We start from the raw sequence: 24,596 nt of genomic DNA on the forward strand, positions 1-24,596 counted from the left end.
AGAAGCATCAGCTTGAGCTTCACCAGCAATGACGGGCTGTCTGTCGGGTTGAGGAGTCGCAGGCATGGCTTCTAAAAGTTGTGCTGCCTCTCTGAGGAGCTCTGCCATTGATTTACCGCTCTCCGCCATCTTGTGTAGTGTGTGTTCTCGTTCAATTCTCTACCTCTGTCCACAATACTGCCGTGACATGAGGTTACTGCGAATTCCCTCTGCCGCCTCGATCATATCTGGCCAATCAGATGCAATCTTACTGCATCACGGCGTACCAATCACGACAAGCTTTCATGCCGGCGAATGGAAACAGACAAAGAACTTGGATTAATAAGAACCGAAAAACTATAGACTACTCCATTGCAACAGCAGTGGCCAGTAATATCCGCCATTTTGGACCGTAGGTGACTGCCGTAATGAGGCCAGTAAATCGTCCCGCAGGACAAATATCTAGCAAAATAACGTCTAACCATATTCTCTTTCCTGATGTTGTGCCAAAAAGTGATTAGCTGTAGGTTGTGTCGTGGTTCTGTGCTGCTTGCCCACGGTGTAACGGTCCAAAATGGCGGCCGCGCTGTTGTAAAAAAAAAGTACCGTATGTCAACTCTATCAATCCAAATTCTTTGAAACAGATCACACAGCATCGACGTAACTTTCAACTCCAGTAGGTGGCGGTAATGCACAAAAAGCTGTTTGCCGCCATAAAACAATAGAAGAAGACGTAACTTCCGCCTTTACGTTCGGGACAGCATGGCGTTAGCAGAACTCGTTTCAGCTCTCAATAATTTAGCAGACGATTTAGAGAATCATCAAGCATCAGCAACTGATGTTTGTGATAGGGTGAAAACCATCTCAGAGAGGGTGGAAGAACTTTCTGCCTTCACAGGTCTCGACACCTCAGGTGTTCTAATTAAATTGACACAGGTGTTACAGGCTCTCCCAGTGGCAAGGCGAGTAGGAAGACCTACCATTGAGATACCCGCCGAGGCTATAGAGTGGTACCTTTGTCATGGTTTCAAAATTCGAGAAATCGCGGCCCTGTATGGAGTCTGCAAAAATACCATTCTCAATAAAATGCAGCAAAATGGTCTAAGGTAAGAATTCTTCTACCACTCTGTAATGTGTGCTTTGCCTTGTCTAGTGTTGAAGTGATGTAGCCTAGTCCTGAGCTGTTTCTAGGTAGTCTCTTGCCCTGTTGGGACTCTTTCTGCTAGCTATGCTAATAGCTAACAGGAAAAGTCGCAACGGGGCAAGGTGTAGAGGCCATTTACACCTGGCGTTAACATGCGTTTTCTGTCATCAGATTGCAATCATATTGTGTTTTATCACTGGACATGCCAGGTGTAAACACCCCCAAAACGCATTGAAGAAGGATTGCAATCTGATCGGCCAAACCACCTCCTGAGGTGGTCAGGGATGCATTGTGTGTGTACACATTGAACACAAGTGTAAATGCAATGTGTCCTCTCAATCTGGATACAGCAACTTTATGCGGATTGAGAGGACAACCATTTCTGCAATCTGATTGCAATCAGATTGCAGAAAATGCATGTTAACGCCATGTGTAAATGGAATCAGGCTGAAGTGATAAAATACAATCTGATTGCAATCTGATGGCAGAAACCACATGTTAACGCCAGGTGTAAATGGCCTCGTAGTCTCGTACATGAAGCCCGATTTATACTTCGTGGTGCGATGGTATTTGGGCATTCTTATACCTCTGATAGAAACCTCTGTTGTCAGCAAGTTACATAGCCTATTTCAGCAAAACCCTATTGCAACAATGATTTACCTCACTTGTTATGTCTGGGGTCATCTTAACGTCTACTCGTGCTTTTGTGTGCCACCCCAGACGGATCCGCTCGCTATGCCGACCACCCGCAGTGCCGACGGCCCACAATGCCCACAGCCCAACACATTTATCACTCAACTCGTCAAGCGTCCCACGTTCGGTTTAGGGTTATGTGTGGGGTGGGAGAGGTTAGGTTTAGGGTTAATGTCTGGGGTGGTTTAGGCGTGGGGGTGGGAGAGGTTAGGGTCCCGGGGAGGTTAGGTTTAAGCGTGGGGGGTGGGAGAGGTTATAGGTTTAGGTGTGGGGGCTGGGAGAGGTTAGCTCCAGCCGGTCCACCGACACGCTGCACGGCGCCTCGCTCAGCTAGTTCTGCTTGTGGCATTGCGGCCTGTCGTCACTTAGCGGCACCCCCAGACAGTTTTAAGTTGGTCACCAGAACCAGTGATGTGTGTTTTCAATGAATCTAACATGGTTAACATGGAAGAATCTGGAGCACACGGGTCACTGGTGAGAAGGTTTCTTTAATAGGCTAAGTGCACCAACATTTCGACGCAACGCGTCGCCAGGATGAAGACGCGTTGCGTCGAAATGTTGGTGCACTTAGCCTATTAAAGAAACCTTCTCACTAGTGACCTGTGTGCTCCAGATTCTTCCTTTGTTGTGATATCCTCCTGTTCTGAGAAGCACCAACCTCCCTCTTTTGGGGAGCTGAAGCGCAAGAGATTTCCTTCTTCATGGTTAAAATGGAGTTTAAAGTTCAATGGGTTTATAGGAGGGGGGCGTGTCTGATGAAATAAATATCACATATCTAAATATTGAATCAAGCAACTTAAAACCTGCCAGGGGTGCACACAAAAGCCCAAGTATGTTGTTAAATTGACCCCAGAAGTGTTTTAACGTGAAATACCCCTTTAATATGGACCTTGTTTTCTCCTCTGTTAGTGTGTCAGCCATGTATTCAAATGTCACAGATGCGCAGCTGGATACTCTGGTGCTGGAGATCCACAGAGCGCACCCACAGTGTGGATACCGCATGATGAGAGCGTATCTTCGCACAAGAGGTCATCTCATGCAAAGTAGGTTACTTGTTAAAGCATCAGTCCTCCCATATAGAGACACTGCATGTAATAGGCCACGCCCATCACGGGGGAAGAGCGCCGTTCATTTCCACACACCAGCGTAATTTTCCTTGAATTAAACATAGCTAAAAGCTGTTGTGTGGTGGGCTGCGCAGAAAACAAATGTAAAAAATCGACAGTTAAAGTTTTTTTGTACTCCTGAGCAAAACAAGGAAGCCATTGAGAATTGGTGAGAAGAAAAATGTGGATCTAGCTGTCAAGAAGTAAGTTGGAGTGTTCATCTTCCGTATATACAATCTTTTGATGCAACACGCAACCATGCACGTGACATAGGAGAACGCCAGGATTGGACAGGAGTTTGTGTTTTCCCCCGTCTTGGGCGTGGTTTCTGAATGATGACGCGTTACGCAGTGTCTCTATGATTGTATCCCATTAAATATTCCACCATTTCAAGATAATTATTTAATCTAAATAATTAATAGATTAATCACAAGTGTTGTTATTATTATCCATTCATAGCCTATCGCATATCCTGTCATACAATTCAATTACATCTCTTTCCCTTTACCATGTCAAGTTGCAAGAGTGCGCAAATCACTCCAAAGAGTGGACCCAGAGGGCACAGAATTTCGAGCTCTGGCCAACCGGACACTATATCGCCGGCAATATAATGTTGCAGCACCAAATTTCATGTGGCATATAGACGGAAATCACAAATTAATCCGGTAGGTAACCCCTAAACCCTTGTGTGGCCTTGCCTGCCCTGTAGGTGTGCGCACAATGTCTCCCTCTGTCTCTCTCCCGCTCCCTCTCTCTCCCTCCCTCTCCCTCAGTCTCTCTTGTGAGCCTCAGACTGATTACATCATCACTGATGATGTGTGTGTGTGTGTGCATGTCTGTCTCTTGTGTCTGTGTGTGTGTGTGTGCGCGCACGAGTGTGTGTATATGTGCATCACTGATGATGTCAAATGCCTCTGACATCACTGATGTCATCACTGATAAACTGATGTCACAATTTATGACATCATCACTGTGAATTTATGACATCACTGATGATGTCATCAGTGGGACAGAGACACAGAGCCCCAGCTCCCACTGATGTTGCGGACTTTGTGGTCCTGTTAGCTTATGTGGACTTTTTACTGCAGAATAACTGTTACTGTTCCAGTGAACTGCACCTTATGTACATTTTTGCATAGGAAGCTATTTTTGCTTTTGCTAACCTCATGTACAGTACATACCTGCTACTATGCTATGTATATATCTCTTGATTAGCTGACCTGTCTATCTCTACCCTCCTCTTTCCTTTTCACAAAAACTACAAAATGGTGGCGCTTGCAAGAAAAAAAGATTTTCACCCACTTCTTTAAACATGTAAACCTGTGATGTGACACAATGGATGTGACAATAAAGTTGATTCTGATTAAAATTTTAACCTGAATCTTTGGTCAGTTTACTCATGCTAACCTTTTTTTTGCCTCAAAATAAGCTGGCGATTCGTCATCCACGGTGGGATTGATGGTTTCAGCCGCCTTGTGGTGTTCCTGACGCCTGCCACCAACAACCGTGCTGAGACAGTACTTCATGCTTTCCTTGGTGCTGTCAGGCAATATGGTTTGCCATCTCGTGTGAGATCTGATAAGGGAGGTGAAAACATTGAGGTGGCCCACTTCATGGTCCAAACCCAGGGAGTAAACCGCAATTCCCATATAACTGGGAGGAGTGTGCACAACCAGAGGTAAATTAAATGATTCACTTAATTGTATACACATCAACCCAGTATAGGCCTACACATTACACATAAAAACATGGTGAAATATTTATACCATAACATTAAGTTTTTACAGTGTTCAAGAACTTGATACATGCAGGTATTTAAAAAATTTAAAGTGGGTTGGCACTGTGGAACTATACGAGGCATCAGCCGAGCAGCATTTTGGTAAACAAACTGCGTTTCCGTTTGTAAACTTCAATGGGACCCTATGGAGTGAGCCTTGAGTGCTCACTCTAGTCTAGCCCCAGCTGTGCGGTGTAGATTTTTAAAACTGCAACAGTTTGTTTGGCACAACTCATACTAGTTAACTGCTGCGGTTCCGAGTGTTTTGCGGTGATTTGTTGTTGTGACGTCACGCTGATTCCTCGTATAGTCATTTCTGTAATGTTATACTTGTAATGTTAATGTCCATGTGTAATGATCAAAGGTATGGTTACACATGGACATGCCTTATTTTTTTAACTTTTTCTCTTTAATGTTTGTTGATGTTGCACCATGGTCATGCCTTATTTTTGCATATTTGTCTTTAATGTTCTATCAATGTTACTACTGCTGCTATAGTATAAAATACAAGGTAACCTGCTATTGCTGCTATAGTATACTCGATTCCTAGGCTCACCGGCTGCGCGGCCTCGCCCATCCTTCAGCTCGCATTCGTAGCTCGGCTGCTGCGCGGCGGCTGTGTGGCCAATGAGACCAGCATCACTGATGATGTCAGATTTATGACATCACTGATGATGTCACAGTGGGATTTATGACATCACTGGTTTGATTTGATTTATTCTGATCCCCATTAGCCTATGCAAAGCATTAAGCTACTCTTCCTGGGGTCCACATAGAACATTAAACATACATTTACAAACAAGACAATCAAATAAGCAAAAATAATACAACACAAAATAAAATAGAGACCAACACAAAAGAGGCTACTGTTCTTACATAAGTTACATAAATTACCAGCCAGAAAGAAGCTATTGGTTTGCATTTAAGAAGTAGCATCTCAGTCTAATTTACATGAATGACCAACCTGACAAGAATACTGGGATTTATGACATCACAGTGGGAGAGACAGAGAAACGGATAGAGCCCTAGCTCCCATTTATATACTGACTGATACCCAAGGTTTCCGCACATAATGGTTATGCCCTATTTGCACATTTATATATATTTCTTTCCTCTCTCCCTTTATTGTGTTACGCTGATGTTGTTGTACAGTATTTTTTGAGAACATTACATTACATCATTTGGCAGATGCTTTTATCCAAAGCGACTTACATTAACACATTTTTGTCAGCAATAGAGCAATCAACTATGCAACACAGTCTATGACACCTACAACCTCTGAAGGAACAGTGGTACAAGTTTAGTTTAGTTTATTTTTTTAAGAAAGAGAAAGAAGTTACCGTAGATCAAGAAGGGCCCAGATGGAGCCTGAAAAGGTGTGTCTTTAGTCCCCACATACCCCACATTGCATTTAGCTGCTTTTACGTGTATGAGTAGTGACAAATAAACATTGATTTATTTTTATTCATTCTTAGAAGTTATTTTTCTTTTCTTCTTTTTTGTAGAATCGAGCGTCTCTGGCGAGATGTATACATACAAGTCTTGGACCTGTTCCACTCACTCTTCCATGCGATGGAAGCATCGGGGATGTTGGTGCCAGACAATGAAATCCATCTGTATGCTCTACACTGGGTGTTCCTGCCTTTGCTTCAGAGTCACCTTGGCAGGTTCCAAGAAGCCTGGAACTTCCACAGTCTGAGAACTGCAAATAACCAGTCACCCTACCAGCTGTGGCTACGGAATGGAGATTCTGCTGGAGATCCCCAGGCAGTAAGTAGGATCAAACTAAAGCTAGCCCCAGATGTAGTGGTTGCCTACATTATTTTGGATGTAAACAGGCTGATGATGCTAAAGTGTGTCATGGTGGCTACATGGCTCCAGTGTGTTTGTTAACAGGAAGCGACTACATGCATTCAGTTGTAGGGTAATATGCAATAATTAATTCTGACATTTTGTTAGGTTGATGCACTTTATGGTGCAACCATTGATGGTCCAGAGCTGGTGGACAGGGATGATGGAGTCCAAATCCCTGAAATCCAGTTACCCCATGACCTGACCCCAGAGGAGCTTGCAAGACTGCCCAGCCGAGATGTTCCCCTGAGCGAAGCACTTACTGTTTACAGTTCAACAGTAGAGGAGCTGGAAAACATGTTTTCGTAAAATGTAATAAACACTTGAAACCAAAATAATTCTTAATCCTTTTATTGCTTAAATATAAGTTCAGCAGTCATTTTGATGTAAATGTTCAGTTTAATTTAACCTGCTTGAGTGCAAGATATGAATGACAACTACAGGGGAAGTCCTAGAAATGCACTGGATGTACATGTGTGCTTTATGTTGGCAGAGAGGAGAAGACGGGAGGACAAAATACCATGTGCCATTTTTTATGTTTGGGTTAATCAGTGTGAGTGTGCCATAGTAACATTTCAGCACATTGTTTTCAATGTCATTCCTTCATTTACAAAGGGTTCCAATGTCAAAAGGGGACTTGGTATGTGGATGAGAGGGAAAGTCACCCCCCCCCTGCAAAAAAACATATCTTGCACACATTGCTACTGTGCCATTGTTTGAGCTGCTCCATGTCAGTTGTTGCATGCAGCAGGGCTGAGACCATGGCGATGAAGACAAGTCATGCAGATACTGGGGACTGCTGGGCCATTTCTGCTTGGTGAAGTCCACACCTGAAGGAAAATGAACACATGTACCCACAATCCCAGTTAAACAGAGTACTGACATAATCATATCAGGATATAATGGTAACTGGTTATTGTGAAATTATTCTAGAGTAGACAAAGTGGCCATAGATGAGAGGTGATGGGAGGATTAAGAGGTTAGGGAAGTGACAGCTGACCTACAGTATCTGTGCAGCCTAGGTCCAGTCCATCTTCTCCCTGGCTGTGTGATTGAGGTCTGACAGCAACATCCTCCATGGCTGTGGTCACAATTGATGAAATGCTGACTCCATCATTGTGTCATTAAGCTGTAAACAAGAGGGAGAGAAATGTGTCAGTCATTTTGAACTGAAAAGTTACATGAATCAAGACAACCAACACAATTAAAATACAGGCAGAGCCAGGCAGGGTCTTTGTAGCTAAATAAGCTGCCACACACTTCTAGTGGCTATGTGATTATTGAGAATTATCGTTTCTATGAGCAACATAGCCTACTTTGTTATTGTGTTTTTAAGACTATGCTGCATATTCTGCCTTCAACGTTATGACAATGCATGTATTATTAGTTTTAATAAACCTTATTTAACCAGTCTTGTTGAGATGAATAGGCTATGTCTTTTTCAAGGGAGCCATGGAGGGAAATGTGTGCAACAGGGGCTTACAATAAAGTTTTTGTCAAGATAACGTGTTAGGTTTTGGTAGACTATGTCGATCTGTCTGTGTAAGAGAGGGATCTACTGGACACTGACAGCTAAATAGCTGTAACCACAGATTGTAACCCCTTCTCTCTAGTTTATCATAGGACTTGTTCAACGCTCATTAACGTTACTTATCATGGCCTAACGTTAGCCAGTTATCCAGTTAGCCAGTTATCAGCCAGTTAGGGAGACTAGCCTTCAGGTGTAACTAGCTAGTAACGTTCACTTACTAGCTTACTAGCACCCATGTCCTGCAGACCAAGATCGCTTTATGACACTTATATTCTTCTCTCCTGACTAGATCCTTGTTTGTGTTGTCTCGTTATAGCTTGGTTAATGCCGTTTACAATCTGGTTAAACAAGGCTAGTTTACCGGTAATGCTGGCTGTAGCTGGATGTCTCAGTAACGTTAAAAACTGCAACTTAACGTTACCTGTTAGTGTTCGTTGATGTCAGCTGACTCCCGCTGACGATCCCTCCAACATTGCATCTCTTATCTCATTCAAGTCTACATTCACTTCATTAATCGACGATAAAACTTTTATCAGCCACTAAAAACTTGTGATACAGGTAATTCGCTGGCATTTAAACATGGTGGAGTGGGTCAGGGTCTTGCAGACAGACCAAAGTAGCCGAGAGCAGCCGAGAGCAGAGGAGTACCCAATCAGCGAATAGGTCCGACCCTATGGTCCCGCCCCGTTTGGGTTGATTGACAGATGGCGCTGTATTGGTCCAATAATTAAATACACAATGAAATAAATAAAAACGCCAATGAAATAAATAAAAAACGCAATGAAATAAATAAAAGCTCAATTAAATAAATAAAAACCCTAATGAAATAAATAAACACACAATTAAATAAATAAAAACCCTAATGAAATAAATAAATACACAATTAAATAAATAAATACATTTATTTATTTCATTTTGTTTTTAAATTTCATTGCGTTTATTATTTATTTCATTGTGTTTTTTATTTATTTAATTATGTATTTATGATTTAATTTTTGGACCAATGTACTTGAGAAGTCATCATGAAATAGATAAAAGTGGTCATGAAAAGTCATCAATAAATAAATAAAAGAGGCAATGAAAAGTCACAATGAAATCAAAAACACAATGAAATAAATAAATGTATATATTTATTTAATTGGGTTTTTATTTATTTCATTGTGTTTTTGATTTATTTCATTGCCTGTTTTATTTATATCATGGAGTTATTTATTTATATCATTGTGGTATTTCATATATCATTGTGGTATTTCATATATAATTGTTGGGCCGATACGCTTCCATACGCGCACGCACACACACACACACACACACACACACACACACACACACACACACACACACACACACACACACACACACACACAATTGTCTGTGACAGACAGACCCTTCTCCCCTCAGCAAGTGATTACCCAGTTTAAACAGAGCTATGGTTCCCTCTTGTGGTCATTTATAGCCATTGCTTCTTTTGGGCGTGTTTTCATAGACCTGGGGCCGGTGTGTGTGTTCTTAAAGGGGGACTTACCCCCCACATATGTATCAGAACAGTGATTTGAAAAAACCTATGGAAAAAAACAAGAAATTACATATACTCTTGTCTATACTATACTCTTTGGCTGTGCTCAGCTCAGGAATTTCTTTCGGAAATCGACGCCATTACAGTTTGCCCACCGCCTCGAAAATAATTTATTTGAGAGCTGCAATATCTTTATAAATATCAACAACTAGCCAACGCTGGTGGCCTGTATGGAAACAGCGTTGCTCAAAATGGTTGAAAGTTATATCAATTTGGCCATTCAGTGACGAACTAGAAATTTAATTATTTTTCTCCCATGTGTGTGTGCGGCGTCTTGTTTAACTACGTGAGATAGTGACGCGAGAGCGCAGCACAGCACAATAGTCACGACAAACGCCCCGCTCTCACGCTCATGTAAATCACAATGCGAGATTTCTCCACGTCATTCCCTCGTCCAACTTGCGATAAACCGCGCCATGATATCCGTTTTTAATTTTCGTTTTGGGGCTTTTCGTGATTCTTGTTAAAAGTTACAGCACCTCTGATTTTTCCTCTCAGGGCGCAGGGCAGAGCTGCAGAGCTTTTCTCCTCCTCCTCGGCCCATAGAGAGCCGCAGTAACGAGTCCGGAAATGATCGATGCTAACAGCCCTGGTTCTACACAGTTTTCGCCTATGGGAGTTTTGAATGGGTTTTTGGCGCGATGCTTCTAATAAGCTCTCTGGGCAACGCTGGCTTAATCAAACGCGAACCAGTGTTTAGTAACATCATCTTCACACACGAGGACCACTTTTACGAGTTTTGAAGCTTTTACTTGCCGTTAAAAGGACGGCTAGCTAGCAAACGGCTAAATGAGACTACACTTTTGAGTCGATGGGGATATATACGTCAATAACGTCACCACTTCAAAGGGCGAACACGGAAATTCTCTTTCCCTCACCTGGTTCAGCCCCGTTCAGCCCGGGGTAATCAGTGCACACATCAACAACAGTCCAGGTTGAGTGCTGACGTGACGTGAAAGCCTATGCGACAGTGTGTAGTTCTGGATTAGCTTAGCTCGAGCATTTTACTTCTAGGGCTCGCAATTACGCTTCAAAACTCATGAAAGTGGTCCTCATGTGTGAAGATTATCCGACGGAACTCTGGTTCGCGTTTGATTAATCTTGCGTTGCCCAGAGACCGTATTTGAAGCATCGCGGCAAAAACCCATTCAAAAATCCCATAGACAGAAACAGTGTTGAACCAGGAAGTTCGGGACTTCCGCATTCAGCCTACAAAAATACGTCATCCCTGCGGCTCTCTATTCAGTCTGTCCAAACTCAATACCGATCTAATCAGTATGAGATGCAGGGAAATATATTATAGTAGCCGATGTGTTTAGAGCAGCTTTGTCACGTTGTCACGTCGTAGTATAGCGTTATATTTTACATGTGCGCTAAACTGCGATGAGATTTGTTTGCGGAAATGTCAGAATGTTCTCATCCCATGCAAAAGCCCCCGCCTCGGCTCTCATGGCTCATGCTGCTGCTGCTGCGCGCGGCCCGGAGCTGGGCTCGTGCATGAGGATACGACTCTCTCCCGCCTGTCTGGCCGGGAGAGAGTGCTTCCAACTCGGACTGATAAGGGACAGTCCGTTATTTATGAGAGGGGGGGGGGGGGTATGGTGCAGGGGCGACTTTGTTTTCGTTTTTTTCCTTCACCCTCCCCAGATCTATAAATATTTTTCCATGTCCCTCCCTGAGTGACTGAAGATAAATGCATGACCCTCCCTCCACCATAAATAACCACACTTTATCATATTCACACCAAAGGTATACTGAAGAAAATATTACCTTTTCCGATGATTTGGCTATGTTTGATAGCGCCCTATGACATCGGGGGAGAGAGGGGGCGGGGAGCATATAACGTTTAGTACCCAGCCCATAAACGGCTTTATCTCCTAGTTATAAAGCCGATCACCCGCTCAGTGCCGCTCAGTCCCGCTCCAGTTTCAATCACAACATGTTCGAAACAGAATGCATCGGTGCGTGGCTAATTGAGCCACATGTGAAATCTCCCAGCATGCATTGAGGGTAATACATTGACAAGAAATAGCAACTAAATCAGCCTAAATAGGCTAAGTGGTAGATATAAATAATGTTTATGTTAGCACAACATGCAATTGTAGAACATTTCAATATTGGACAAAATAAAACAATAAAAATCAAAACACAACCCTATGTGAAACATGTATGTAATCCAGGTGCTATATATATCCCTTGCAGATTTAACGTTATTTGGATGAGTGACACTGATGCACTGTGATGTCCGCTCCAGCCTCCAATAAGACTGGGCTTACTTGCCCACTATTTTCTTGCCAGCTGCTGCAAGACGAGAAGGAAGAGAAACGAGCATGCAGCCGACTCTGCTGAGCTCATGTTATTTGTAGTGAGCAATGCCCATTGCCCAGGCGTTTAAACGCAAATTAAAACACCCTGGCCTTTTTATCTCTTTTATTCTTTTGAGCGGAGCGGTGAGTGCAAGCGGGTGAAATCTGTATCGAGCGGCGAGCGGTCTGGAGCGGAGTCCAGTCACCATACAGGTAAACCATAGATATAAATAGGGGAGTAAACACGAATTTTGGAACGAAAAAACGCATTTAAAAATATATACAAAATACAAAAAATGAAAGTTGTATAACCCTCCCTAAAGCCAAAATAAGTCCCTCCCCAGTAGGCTACTCAAAAAAATATTTGATACCCCTCCCCCTTTCTGCACCATACCCCCCCTCCCATAAATAACGAACAGTCCCTTAAAAACTCTCGTAACGGACAAGCCCGTCTTTTATTGTCACACGAACACCACAATACATGCATGCGGCCACAACACACTCATGCTGACGGTGGCCGGTGAAAAGTGTCCTCTGCATTTAACACATCCAGGCATGTCCTTTCCTCCGGGGGGCAGGCCAGGAGCAGCGGTCGCTTTCTCGTACAGCGCCCGGGGACCAACTTCGGATGTTGTCGTCACTGGTCGGATGACGATGACGATCTGATCTTCTGCATGTTTTTAGTGGGGGGGTTATATACGGAGGAACCCCCTGGGGGGTACGGGGAGAACATGCAAACTCCACACAGAGAGAAAGGCCCTTACGACGAGATAGCCCACCTGGGCAGTGGGCACTGAAGATATGGGGGGGAACACAACCACAGCACCCACAGTGTCCCAGGCGAGAATCGAACTCAGGACCTTCTGACTGTGAGGCGACAGCTCTACCACTGAGCCACCGTGCCCCTTACAAAACAGTTCTATAAGTTCCAGTTAATTGTGAAGCATTTACAATGTCTGCCAAGGCTTTTATTTTATTTTAGTTAGGAAAGAAGTATCTAGGAATGTAGTCTCTTTCCCCGTGGAATTGAATATTTGGTACATTCCTGTTTGCAACTCGCATTCTGTCTTTCCCCCCCAGTGGGATCGAATACTTGGTATGTTCCAGCCTGCTTTTCACAGAGCGCGCTCACTTCCTCTTCAGTTGAATGAGGTGACTGAAGAGAAGGTGTGTACTTTTGTTTCTCATTTCTAGAGTGGTTCGTTCTGTACGTTCCCTCCAAATCATTGTAGAAGATACAACTTTAAACGTAATTACCCAAGTGTTTATATCAACTCACGTTAGGTTTTCACGTGGGTAGAAGCCCAGTAATGGCGGTGCTGGTGTTGATATCAGCAAGTAATTTGGTTAGTTTAAGAAAAGGAACTCTGATGTAAATTGTACCTTGTCCATGTGTGTTAAGTGTGAACAGAAAACTTATTGTAAATGTATAAGTTAAAAGATATCCTGTGTGTATTCACTCAGTGATAGTGGCTGTGACCGTCCTGTCTGTGCCTGTATATTCACTGCTGCCTGGGATATCTTGTCTGTTCACACAGGTATGTGATGACACTGTTGTAATTAAGATTAATTTATTTTCTTGGAGTTTTTTATATTCAATTGTATAGGATAACACCTGTGAGTTGAACGAGGCGACTGAAGAGAAGTGATAGTGGCTGTGACCATCCTGTCTGTGACTGTATATTCACTGCTGCCTGGGATATCTTGTCTGTTCAAATCAACCTGAACTACTGCTGTCCTCGTGACTTTTTGGGGAGTTCCTGCCATATGCAGCTGGTTACATTTGTATATATGTACGTATGTACAGTCAACCCATTCTCACTCCGAGCGCGTAGCATATTGACGCTTTGTCCCGTCCCTTGTGCGTCGCTTGTTACTAACACGGTACCCTTGAGCGACCCATGAAACGACTTGGGCTTTCCGACTAAACTCAATGTAAACCCATGGAAGTCATCTTTGACGCTCATGGCAACTGCTCCCCCATTAGTCAACTGCTCCCCCATTAGGGTCTGGGGGGAGGAGCTAACCTCTCCCAGACCCTAACCCTAAACCTAACCTCTCCCAACCCCCACACCTAAACCTAACCTCCCCCAGACCCTAACCCGAAACCTAACCTCTCCCACCCCCCATGCCTAAACCTAACCTCCCCCAGACCCTAACCCTAAACCTAACCTCACCCACCCCCCACGCATAAACCTAACCTCCCCCCAGACCCTAATGGGGGAGCAGTTGACTAATGGGGGAGCAGTTGCCATGAGCGTCAAAGATGACTTCCATGGGTTTACATTGAGTTTAGTCGGATAGCCCAAGTCGTTTCATGGGTCGCTCAAGGGTACCATGTTAGTAACAAGCGACGCACAAGGGACGGGACAAAGCGTCAATATGCTACGCGGTCAGAGTGAGAACGTGTTGGTACAGTATGTATGTAGTATGTACTGTATGGGCATGTAGTATATATGCCTATATTTCTTATCTTTCTTTGGGTTCCTCCCTTTTTGATGTTTTTGTATCCCCCCCCCCCCCCTTTCTCATGTTTATGTGAACTTGTTTCTCATGTTGGGGGGTGGGGTGTTATGCCTTGTTTTTTGTGTTTGTAAAACCGGGTAACGTCATACTTTCAGAGGAAGGTATGTTTAAGATTGATAACCCAATAAACATACATATGAAAAAGAGAGAAAAAAAACATAGTGGCTTAGAACAAGTAGCAATTGAATGTGATTCTTGTCTGTGGGACGCGGGTTCCCGAGGCTGTGGAAAGGCATCCTATATGGAGGATAGATATTAGCCACCGATTAATGCATACATTTATTATTCTAAGGCTGATTTGACCAAAGCATTTGGTATTAGTAATTTTGCTATAATTGCTTTTCCCTCTGTGACTGATGGCTTGTTGGGAGTGTGCCATAGTATGTGCACGCGTGTGTGTGCACGCGCGCGCGCGCGTGTGTGTGTGTGTGTGTGTGTGTGTGAAGTTGGATTTCTGCCATTATCCTAGAGAACCAATATACCCGCAACGCCTATCATCTTCCTTTCTTCTTCCACAAGCACACAAGACCAGGCAAGGGCTGACAACGCCAGTGCCATTTGCCAACTGTTTTTGTCAGATACATTCTTGATTAGCATGATGAGCTATATTTGAAAACTGTTCGAGTGGTGAGTGAGAGTGGTGTGAAAATGGTAGGCAAACGCTGCATTGTTGCATGTATCTGGTTTGTATATCCGCAGTCACTAGTTGCACTAGTTGACCGCCGGCTGTAGTCTTTGCAGAGTGTGGGCCCGACACAGGCTACGTGAGGCGATGCAACATTCAGCCTTTGTTGCTGATAGTTCTTGGCCGGCTTAACCAGTGATGTATTAATGAATGGGCCTACCAGGGCCAGGCCCACGGGCCCAAGAACTCAGGGGGCTCATAACCCAGAGCCTCAGGGACGGGACTGGGGCCTGGGATGAAATGATCCCTTATGGTCCCAGCCCTTAATTTTGACTAAATGTTCAATATGTCTGTCGTCAATTAGCGGGTTTGGCTTTAATTGAGTGTACCTGCGCTGTAAATCCTGTGTTATCCTGTGTTCGACAGGGTCCAAAATGACCACCAGCCACCAGCCAAATCTTATTGCAAATCGCGCGTGCGCACGCACACACACACACACACACACACACACACACACACACACACACACAACCACAACCGGTTGGATGCAAATAGTTTAATTCAGCTTGAATGAAAATGCATTACATGCAAATGCATATTGTTAGACAAGTTTAGCCAAAACAGACAGAAAAAACAGGAAAAAACTCTATATTGCTCTATATTAAAAAGAAACCCCCCAGTAATCTCTCTAAAAAAAGACACTTAAAGACCCCTAAAGACAAAAATTTGTTTTTCTTCTTGTTCCTTCAGGTGTTTGAGCTTCAGAATGATGTCTGTGAGTTAGTTTGACACTAGAAGGCTGTTTTCACATTTATCTGCTGAAAGTGGAACGTTTCTCTGTATTCATTGAACATCCAATTTTAGGGGTGGGACATGATTTGAGATGTCACAAATAGTTGAAGCTAATCCCTGTCCAATATTTAACTAATTGTGATGTGGAAACTTGAAGCCTCCGGTGCACATACACTGAGAATGGACTTTACAGTGAAGCAGGAGACATCTTGTGTCCAGCAGGAAAACTTTTGAGATGAAATATATTTGCAGACTCTATAATACACTATCATTTTGTAATGATGGAGAAGGAGTAGATTTTAAGAATTGTAACAAGATAATTCAACCTTTTTTGGGGGGGGGGAGGGGGGGGGGGGGACCATATGAGACACAAATTATTATTCAAAGTAGAATATTTTACATACATCTTAAAACATGACTTTATGGGGTCTTTAAACAGTTTACTCTGTCCTAAGAAAATCACACTTCTTCAATAACTAAAAGAGAAAGATATTGTATAGAGCAGATAAGGACTGGATTGTCGTTACACAGAACTGTACGTCTGTACGTCGCTGTGCGTCTGACATTAGCGTGTGCACCGCATGACCTGAGCAGAGGTGGTGACGAGCCAGAGAATTCCCAGGTCGTAGCTGACATGCTTCATGCTGCAAAGGGGGACGGACTTCCATGCGGTCCCTTGTGGACGACTGCTGGAGATGCCGGTTCTGTTGAGAGAGGAGATGAATGTATAAGTCTGTCAATTGATCATCAGTGGTCGATGAGTTGAGTTCCCTCACCCCTTCCCCTCCCCTGAGTGACGCGCTTTGAGTATTGAGGAAGTATACTGTATATATACTGTGTATACTGTGTATGTACTGTATATAAATCCAATCAATTATTATTATTGTTATTATTATTATTATTATTGTATATATATATATATAATATGTGCTCAAGTTGGCCGGGAGGTTATGTTTTCGCCCATGCTTGTTTGTCAGGATATGTCATGAACAAACTTGCACGAAACTTTGTAGAAAAGTAGGACACGGTCCAACTTACAGTAGACCTGATTAATGTCCGCCCACTGGTCAAAAGGGGGCATGACAATGGGTGATGGCAATCACAAAAATACACCTAACTTTAACGGATTTATGCTACACCACACAACTTTGTAGAGAGGTTGAAAGCGCCAGTGGTGGCATGATGCACTCTGCCGAGTGCCCTCTAGGTAGCATGCACTCTGCCCAGTGCCCTCTAGTTTATTATTGGGATCATTATTATATTGACACAATATTATGGGTATTTGGCTCACAGTAATGGCTTACCTCTCGAAGACCTGGCCGGACCTGTTCACTCCGAAGACACTGCCGTCACTGGCCATCTCAACCATTTTCAAGGTTCCTGAGACCTTATGCCAGCTATGGCCAGAGCAGGTAGACGGATTCACACCCTGTAAAGAGGTGTCAACATCAGAACGACTGCCATCAGTTGCACACAAAAAAAATATATAATATCAGTAACTACCGAATCATGGCAGTCATGATCTATGAGTGTTCGATTAATGTGCTAAATAATAATAATATAAACATAGCATAAGAGTTAAGGGGCCCTATCTTCGCAAAAGCGGTAATTTAGTGTTTGCGCTCGTTTAACGCTGCAATGTAAATTGGGGGCGTGGACAAGCGCATGCCTGTTATAATTTGACTGGACATAGGCCTGCCACATGCCGAACTAGGCGTCTCAGCACAAAAATGTGGGGATAGATGGCATTATCCTATCTTCAGCAGTGCACAATTACTTTGCGCTAAGAGCTTTTAAAAGCACCTCTTACACGCTAAATACCCCGTTGCGCTTCAGCGCACCATGATCTCCGTGCGCAGTGCAGAGTAAAATTCCTTTTGGATATGTCATTATGCACAGCCTTGCTATGCCAGGACATCAAATTCTGCTGCTAAAATTGGGTATTAGCAGATAATTCAGTGAGGCAATCAACTATAACTCACTGAGAAACTTTTATCACATCGCAAAGAGGGAAATGAATTGAGAAAACTTGTTCGACAAAGGACATAGGCTATTCACCTCCATAACCCGGAGGGTTGTTGGCACCACAGACTATCTGTCAATAAGCTCTCTCCATCTCTCTCTGTCCTCGGCACGAGTAAGTCCACTCTATTACGCATGGAGAGAATTACAGCATATTGCATGCCTCGCGCAAACAGCGATTGCGAGACGGGAATCCAATTGGTTTTTATTGATGTAATGCCCAGGCATTGCCTGGCCACACCTGTGAATAATTCTGCTACTTGAGACCGCCCAAATCCCTTTTGCGCTGGCATTTTGGGGGCGCAGATGATTTGGCAAGGCTCTAATTTGCGGCACATGCCGTGAACGTTTCCGCCTCCCCGCCGAGAATTGCATCCCCAACATATTTCTGGGCTGTTTTAACTTAGAAATCAGGGAGGTCACGTCTACCCAGACAATTATATCACTTTTAAACAGTTACATTTCTCTATAAATCATTACAATATGCTCCCGTGAGGTGGGGATGCATTTAGCTACTGCCGGGCGGGGGTGCAAAACTCGGCATAACACCTGGACAAATGCACAAAGCGGACTACTATCTTCCCTGCCCTTAAGGCACACTAGAACAGGTGCGCAAGTGCAAATAGGGGATATCGCCTGTACCAAGATAGGGCCCAAGGTTTCATGGGCTCTGCAAACAGTTTCCCACCTTTGTGAAGAAGACATTGTAGTTTGTGAGCACTGCCCAGCATCCGTAGAGGCCGCAGCTGTAGTAGAGAATATCATTACTGGACAGACGTTTCCAGGAGATAGAGCCCTTGCTGAAGCTCAAAGTGTAGCTACTCCGTAGACAGTAGGCATAGCTGCTGCTAGTGACTCCCACAGTGAAAAGACTACCAGCGTCAACCTGCTTCATTTGACCTGCAAACAAGGAAAAACACAGAGGTATTGTATTTAGTCAGCATGTTGTCCTGACTTCATAAATATGTTTTGTAAATCTGTTTGTCTGGATTCTTTCTAGCTCACAGGAGCAATGTATTAGCACAATGAAGACACTAGCCCTGTTCGAAACCGGTCCCTACTATGACAGAAATAGTGGACTATATAGTGTGTTGGCCATTTTGTACTCGTGTCCAAATTCTCATCTGTTAATTTGATTCACTATATAGTCCACTATAAAATACCCACAATGCATCGCAATTCCTAGTGAACAGAATGTACCCTACATGTTCTCCTATCTACCACAATGCAATGCTGCCGTGTTTACCAAAGGAGAGGAAGAGTGAGTTAGTGTCCGAAACTTGTTTGATCATTCCCCATATTAGTATTAGTATATGATAAACACCACCTGGAGAATAGTGAGTGAGTGAGTGAATGAATGAACCATTCCAAACACGACTAGTCGGCTACTGTATCTGAAGTTTTTAATATGTTCTGTTTTTTGTGTGTGTATCTTTTCAGTAAGGTAATTTATCTACTACACTTTACTGCAGCAATGACCCAACTTCCCCAAGGTGAAAGAAGGCATGCAAATGACAACAAATTCTCCCCTTCTTACTTCCAGATGCATATTTCCAGCTGCCACCCACAAATTTGTAGACGTAGTTACTGGTGCTGACGCCCCACATCCCTCCTTGTCCCACTGTGATGTGCTTGAGGCTGGCTGAGGGCAGTTTGAACCAGGTGGATCCACTCAGGAAATAGTTGCGATTGTTTTTGTCTGTGGCGACCACTTGTCCCTGTCCAGCGTCAATCTGTTTGGCATAGGTCAGGTTTGGGCCCTCGTTACAGTTCCAGGCTGTGGAGAGGAAATCGTCATCAGTGAGTGGATTATTCTGTTATGTTGCAGGAAAATACATAGTATCAGATGGTGACTTACCATGACTGATGTGCAGGTGACACAGCACCACCAAGAAAGCTGCAATAGTTTTCATGATGTCTGTGGTGTCTCTGCCTCTGTTGTGCACCTCTGGATGTTCCTCGTATCTCTATGGAGCTGATGTCCTGCAATAATGAAGCGTTGTCTCACTTATATACAGTAACTAAGCATACAGTGGACCTGACCCATAAATCATATTACAGCACCAACCGGTTCACCAAGAAGTTCAAAGGAAGCCGGATGGGATACATTTCCATCCGGCTCTCCATCAGGTCAATCATTTTAAAGGATGGCTTTACCGATTATGAACCCACTTTGTATCATTATAATGTTGTTAATATAAACGGATGGACAGTGTTTACCTTCGCTATACTGTATGTTTACCACAGATAAATCCAACTCCATTTGTCCGGCTTGCAGAAACTCCACCCCCGCCAGCTGCAAGTCATTCGTTTTTTAGGGTTAGTGTTAGTGTTAGTTTAGTTTATTAGTTTATTTGCCACATATGACACAATATGACATTAATCCCCATAGGGGAAGAGATGTATTGTAACAGATTAAAGGAGAATTCAGGTTTTTTACAACCTGGACCTTATTTCCAGCTTTAATTATGATTTTTATGCCTCCGCCGCCGGCAATAGCCAGGCCGGAGGCATTATGGATCCGGGTTGTCCGTACGTACGTACGTACATATGTCCGTCCGTCCGTCCGTCCGTCCGTACGATGTTCGTTAACGGAATTTCATCAAATTTGCCTTAAACATCCACTTAGGCTCAAGGATGATCAGATTCGATTTTAGTGGTCAAAGGTCAAGGTCACTGTGACCTCTCGAATGCCATTTTCAAGCTTGTTAACGCAATATCTCAGGAATGCCTTGATGGAATTTCATCATATTTGCCTTAAACATCCACTTGGACTCAAGGATGAACTGATTCGATTTTGGTGGTCAAAGGCCAAGGTCACTGTGACCTCTCGAACGCCATTTTCAAGCTTGTTAGCGTGATATCTCAGGAATGCCTTGATGGAATTTCATCAAATTTGCCTCAAACATCGACTTGGACTCAAGGATGAACTGATTAGATTTTCGTGGTCAAAGGTCAAGGTCACTGTGACCTCACGAATGCCATTCCCAAGTTCGTTAAAGCGATATCTCAAGAACGACTTGATGGAATTTCTGCCAATTTGGCTCAAACGTCGACTTGGGCACAAGGATGAACGGATTACATTTTGGTGATCAAAGGTCAAGGTCACTGTGACCTCTCCAACGTCATTTTCAAGCTTGTTAACCCCATATCTCAGGAATGCCTTGACGGAATTTCATCAAATTTGCCTCAAACATTAACTTGGCCTCAAGGATGAACTGATTACATTTTGGTGGTCAAACCTCAAGGTCACTGTGACCTCAGGAACACCATTCTCAAGTTCATTAATGCAATATCTCAAGAACAGCTTGATATAATTTCTTCTGATTTGGCTCAAACATCGACTTGGACGCAAGGATGAACTGATTCCATTTTGGTGATCAAAGGTCAAAGATCAAGGTCACTGTGACCTCTTGAATGCAATTTCCAAGCTCTGTAACGCAACATCTCAGGAGCGCCTTGACGGAATTTCTTCCAATTTGCCTCAAATGGCGATTTGGACTCAAGAATGAACTAATGGCGGAGGCATAAGTCTGCGTTGCGGTCGTTCTAGTTTGTATATATATTTTATAATAAAAAAATATATAGAACAATATACGAACAAGACAAACAGGCTCAGGCACAGAAAAAGAAAGGTAAAAAAACATACATACATCATTGACCAACCATGGAGCCAAAAAACAATTGAAACAAATTGGTGTGTGGACAGAAACATCTGGAAGACTCAAAACATCCCTAAGTTGTTTAAAAAATTTCATGACAAAACTTAAATTTAAAAGGTTGCAGGTTTCTCTAACTTAGCAAATAGCATGGCTGTCAAGGAAGAGTTGACAATGGAGCTGGCCTCCATTTTCAGCCACAGGGGGGCCCCGAAAATTTAATTACCTGGAGTCCCTTGTCGCCAGTACATCAGAGCCCTAATGTTGGCAGCCCAGTAGTGCCTAAATACTGGTAAGGCCAGTCCTCCCTCAGACTTGGGTTTTTGCAAGTGAATTTTCGAAATTCTGTGGTTATACATACATACATACTTCCAGATGTAGGACAGAATCACAGACTAATTTCTTGAAAAACGCTGATGTGAGAAAGATGGGAATATTTTGACAAAGATAAAGGAACCTAGGAAAGGAAAACCATCTTGATTTTATACGGCCAATCATGGAGAGGGGCAGGGTCCTCCAGTTATCTATACACTGTTTAAGTCTTGAAACAAAGTCTGCAAAGTTCAATTTAAATATTAGTTTAGGATCTCTGGGTATGGTCAGGCCAAGATAGGTGAGGCGGTCCCTTGCCAGTTTGAATGGGAGATTTTCTAGGAAACCAGGAGTGAAGACATCAGAAAGAGGCATAAAGTTACTCTTTGTCCAGTTAATTGTGTATCCAGACAGCTTACCGAAGGAGGTGATTAATTCTATGAGAGGGGGGATCGATTGTTCCGAGTTATGTAGCTATAGTATTACGTCGTCGGCGTACAAACTGATATGGGTCTCAATACCTCCAACCTTCAGACCTGGAATACCTGGGTGACCACGTATTTTTAATGCAAGGGGCTCGAGCGCAACAGTAAAGAGGGCCGGCGAAAGAGGGCAGCCCTGCTGGATGGAGCGAAGTAATGGAAACCTGGCTGACTTATAACCATTGGTTATATGTCATGTCAGCAGAGATGGGAAAAGTACTGACATTCTGTACTTGAGTAGAAGTACAGTTACTTGTGTAAAAAACTACTCCGGTAAAAGTAGAAGTACTGATTCAATTATTTTACTCAAGTAAAAGTAAAAAAGTACAGGCTCTGAAATGTACCCAACGAGTAAAAGTAAAAGTATTTTTACCGTATCTTTCTGAATGACTGAACCTCACATCATAGAATATAATTTGAGGATAAAAGATCCCCTACAAATGTTTTACACATCTTAAAACTCTACTTTAAATAGTGTGCTATGGTTTTTCCACACAAAAAACCCCCATTAAAATCATATCTAGTCCTCCCTCATTAATATTTCCATGATATATGAATGTGCAAATAGTTAGACAAGTTTAACTGCTGGATACAAGGTGTCCCTTACAAAGTGCAGTATCACAATACTCGAGACTGATATGATACTGATACCTAATGGATAAGGAACTGAATGTCCACAGGTTGATCACATTCACAAATTCAAGGTTTATTATTAAGACAGAACTGTCTCTGGTGTTAGAACACCACCATATTCCATATTAGCTGAATGTTGACAGTGCACAAACTGAATGTAGGGAGCGGTTATTTAAAAAAGAACCCTTGGAAAAGCCAGATGATTGGCAACTCTGGAAGCAGCGAGATGAAAAAATCCTCCTCTCCTGGGAGAAGACTCGAGGTGGCAGGAGTGAAGAGGAGCAGGGCGCTTTTCCTGTTAAACTTTCCTCAGCTTTCAGCGCCCAGAGCGCTGCGCTAAAAAAAACACCACCAGCTTTTAAACGCGATGAAATGCTTCTTGAAAGAGATGCGCGCTAAGCGCGTACCTATAGAGAATTAATTGCAAAAAGAGGAGCGCTAATAAGTGCTGGCTGTCTGCACGGCTCCTAATGTCTGCGTGTGTCTCCCCTCAGAGAAAATCTGTGTTTCTCTTCTTTGTCCACGCCCCGGAGGAGTGCCAAGTCATACTATTGGCGGAGCTGGAATGAGCTTTTATCAGCAGCGCTGGGAAACTCGTCTATTACTTCTGCTCCGTTCTCCCGTTTCTACTCGTTTTTGAATTACATCCTCGTGCATTTAAACAAAAGTAACGAACCTGTTTTGAAAATGTACACAAGTAAAAGTACAGATACTTGTGTTAAAATGTAACGAGTAAAAGTAAAAAGTCGTCAGAAAATTAAATACTCAAGTAAAGTACAGATACTCGAAAAATCTACTTAAGTACAGTAACGAAGTATTTGTACTTCGTTACTTCCCATCTCTGCATGTCAGACTAGCGTATAAGCTTTACCCAGGATATTAATGAATCGCCAAACCCAAATCTACACAGTGACTTAAAATATAAGGCTACTCAACCTGAGCGAACGCCTTCTGCGCGTCAAGTGATAAAATCGCTGCACCACTGTGATCTGCGTATGGTGTTGAGGAGACGTCTGACATTTGAGAAAGAGAACCTATTCAGGATGAACCCTGTCTGGTCAGGATGAATGATGGATGACAAATGTCTATTTAGCCGGGCAGCGTTTCAGTGATTGCCTTTCTGTCATAATTCCGGAGCGCTGTGGGTCTGTAGCTGGCTGGATCTGCTTCCTCCTTCCCCTTCTTTAGAATGAGAGAGATGTTAGCTTCATACAGAGTTTTAGGTAAGACTTTGTCCTTCTTAGAGCTAGATATTTTGAGTGGGGCGAGAATATCACAGAATTTCTTATAAAATTCAGGACCAAATCCATCCGGCCCAGCTGCTTTGCATGATGGAAATGATTTAATGGCAGAAATTATTTCTTCCAATGTGAAATCAGAGTTTAAGTCCTCTCTGGCAGCGTCGCAAAGTTTGGGTGTTTCAAGAATGTCAAAAAAGTCAAAATTCAGATCAGATTGAGCGGCATCACACTTAGATGAGTAGAGTTAACTGTAAAACTCCCTAAAACGGTAATTTATCTCCTTGAGATTAGTCGTAAATATGATTTTTAAGTCACCCTGGTAAGTCCGGTTTGATTCCCAT

At 43.1% G+C, this 24,596-nt stretch overlaps 2 protein-coding genes and 1 long non-coding RNA gene across 4 annotated transcripts; 1 reads left to right on the forward strand and 2 right to left on the reverse strand.

Moving 5' to 3' along the window:
- The first annotated feature begins 740 nt into the window (after positions 1-740).
- Positions 741-6,875, forward strand: LOC310782132 (uncharacterized protein). The gene is made up of 6 exons (XM_083642825.1): positions 741-1,085; positions 2,726-2,859; positions 3,440-3,587; positions 4,352-4,600; positions 6,205-6,469; positions 6,659-6,875. Exons 1-6 carry the CDS (start codon positions 742-744, stop codon positions 6,857-6,859), a joined length of 1,341 nt encoding a protein of 446 aa, XP_083498951.1. The 5' UTR covers position 741; the 3' UTR covers positions 6,860-6,875.
- Positions 6,876-7,188: 313 nt separating this feature from the next.
- LOC310782631 lies at positions 7,189-8,678 on the reverse strand. 2 transcript variants are annotated; one of them, XR_014553036.1, is made up of 3 exons: positions 8,503-8,678; positions 7,555-7,679; positions 7,189-7,380 (listed from the first exon to the last, which is right to left on the reverse strand). It is a non-coding gene; the product is annotated as an uncharacterized lncRNA (long non-coding RNA). The 2 variants fall into 2 exon arrangements; XR_014553037.1 differs by having other exon boundaries at positions 7,551-7,679.
- A 6,983-nt stretch (positions 8,679-15,661) lies between these two features.
- LOC310782819 (fish-egg lectin-like) lies at positions 15,662-19,906 on the reverse strand. The gene is made up of 5 exons (XM_083643582.1): positions 19,787-19,906; positions 19,466-19,705; positions 18,617-18,828; positions 17,211-17,335; positions 15,662-16,610 (listed from the first exon to the last, which is right to left on the reverse strand). The coding sequence occupies exons 1-5, from the start codon at positions 19,839-19,841 to the stop codon at positions 16,472-16,474; spliced, it is 771 nt and encodes a 256-aa protein (XP_083499708.1). The 5' UTR covers positions 19,842-19,906; the 3' UTR covers positions 15,662-16,471.
- Between the last annotated feature and the right edge of the window lie 4,690 nt (positions 19,907-24,596).

Source organism: Poromitra crassiceps, assembly GCF_964638095.1.
Source record: "Poromitra crassiceps genome assembly, chromosome: 9".
Lineage (NCBI taxonomy): Eukaryota > Metazoa > Chordata > Actinopteri > Beryciformes > Melamphaidae > Poromitra > Poromitra crassiceps.

What these genes read in the sequence shown, in the direction of transcription:
- LOC310782819 (XM_083643582.1), bottom strand. Translation starts at nt 19,841, where the DNA reads ATGAAAACTATTGCAGCTTTCTTGGTGGTGCTGTGTCACCTGCACATC. An exon ending in CTGGAAATATGCATCTGGAA is followed by an intron (nt 18,829 to 19,465) that starts GTAAGAAGGGGA and finishes CCTTGTTTGCAG; the next exon opens with GTCAAATGAAGCAGGTTGAC. An exon ending in ACAATGTCTTCTTCACAAAG is followed by an intron (nt 17,336 to 18,616) that starts GTGGGAAACTGT and finishes ACCTCTTTACAG; the next exon opens with GGTGTGAATCCGTCTACCTG.
- LOC310782132 (XM_083642825.1), top strand. Translation starts at nt 742, where the DNA reads ATGGCGTTAGCAGAACTCGTTTCAGCTCTCAATAATTTAGCAGACGAT. An exon ending in GGAAATCACAAATTAATCCG is followed by an intron (nt 3,588 to 4,351) that starts GTAGGTAACCCC and finishes CCTCAAAATAAG; the next exon opens with CTGGCGATTCGTCATCCACG. An exon ending in CTGCTGGAGATCCCCAGGCA is followed by an intron (nt 6,470 to 6,658) that starts GTAAGTAGGATC and finishes ACATTTTGTTAG; the next exon opens with GTTGATGCACTTTATGGTGC.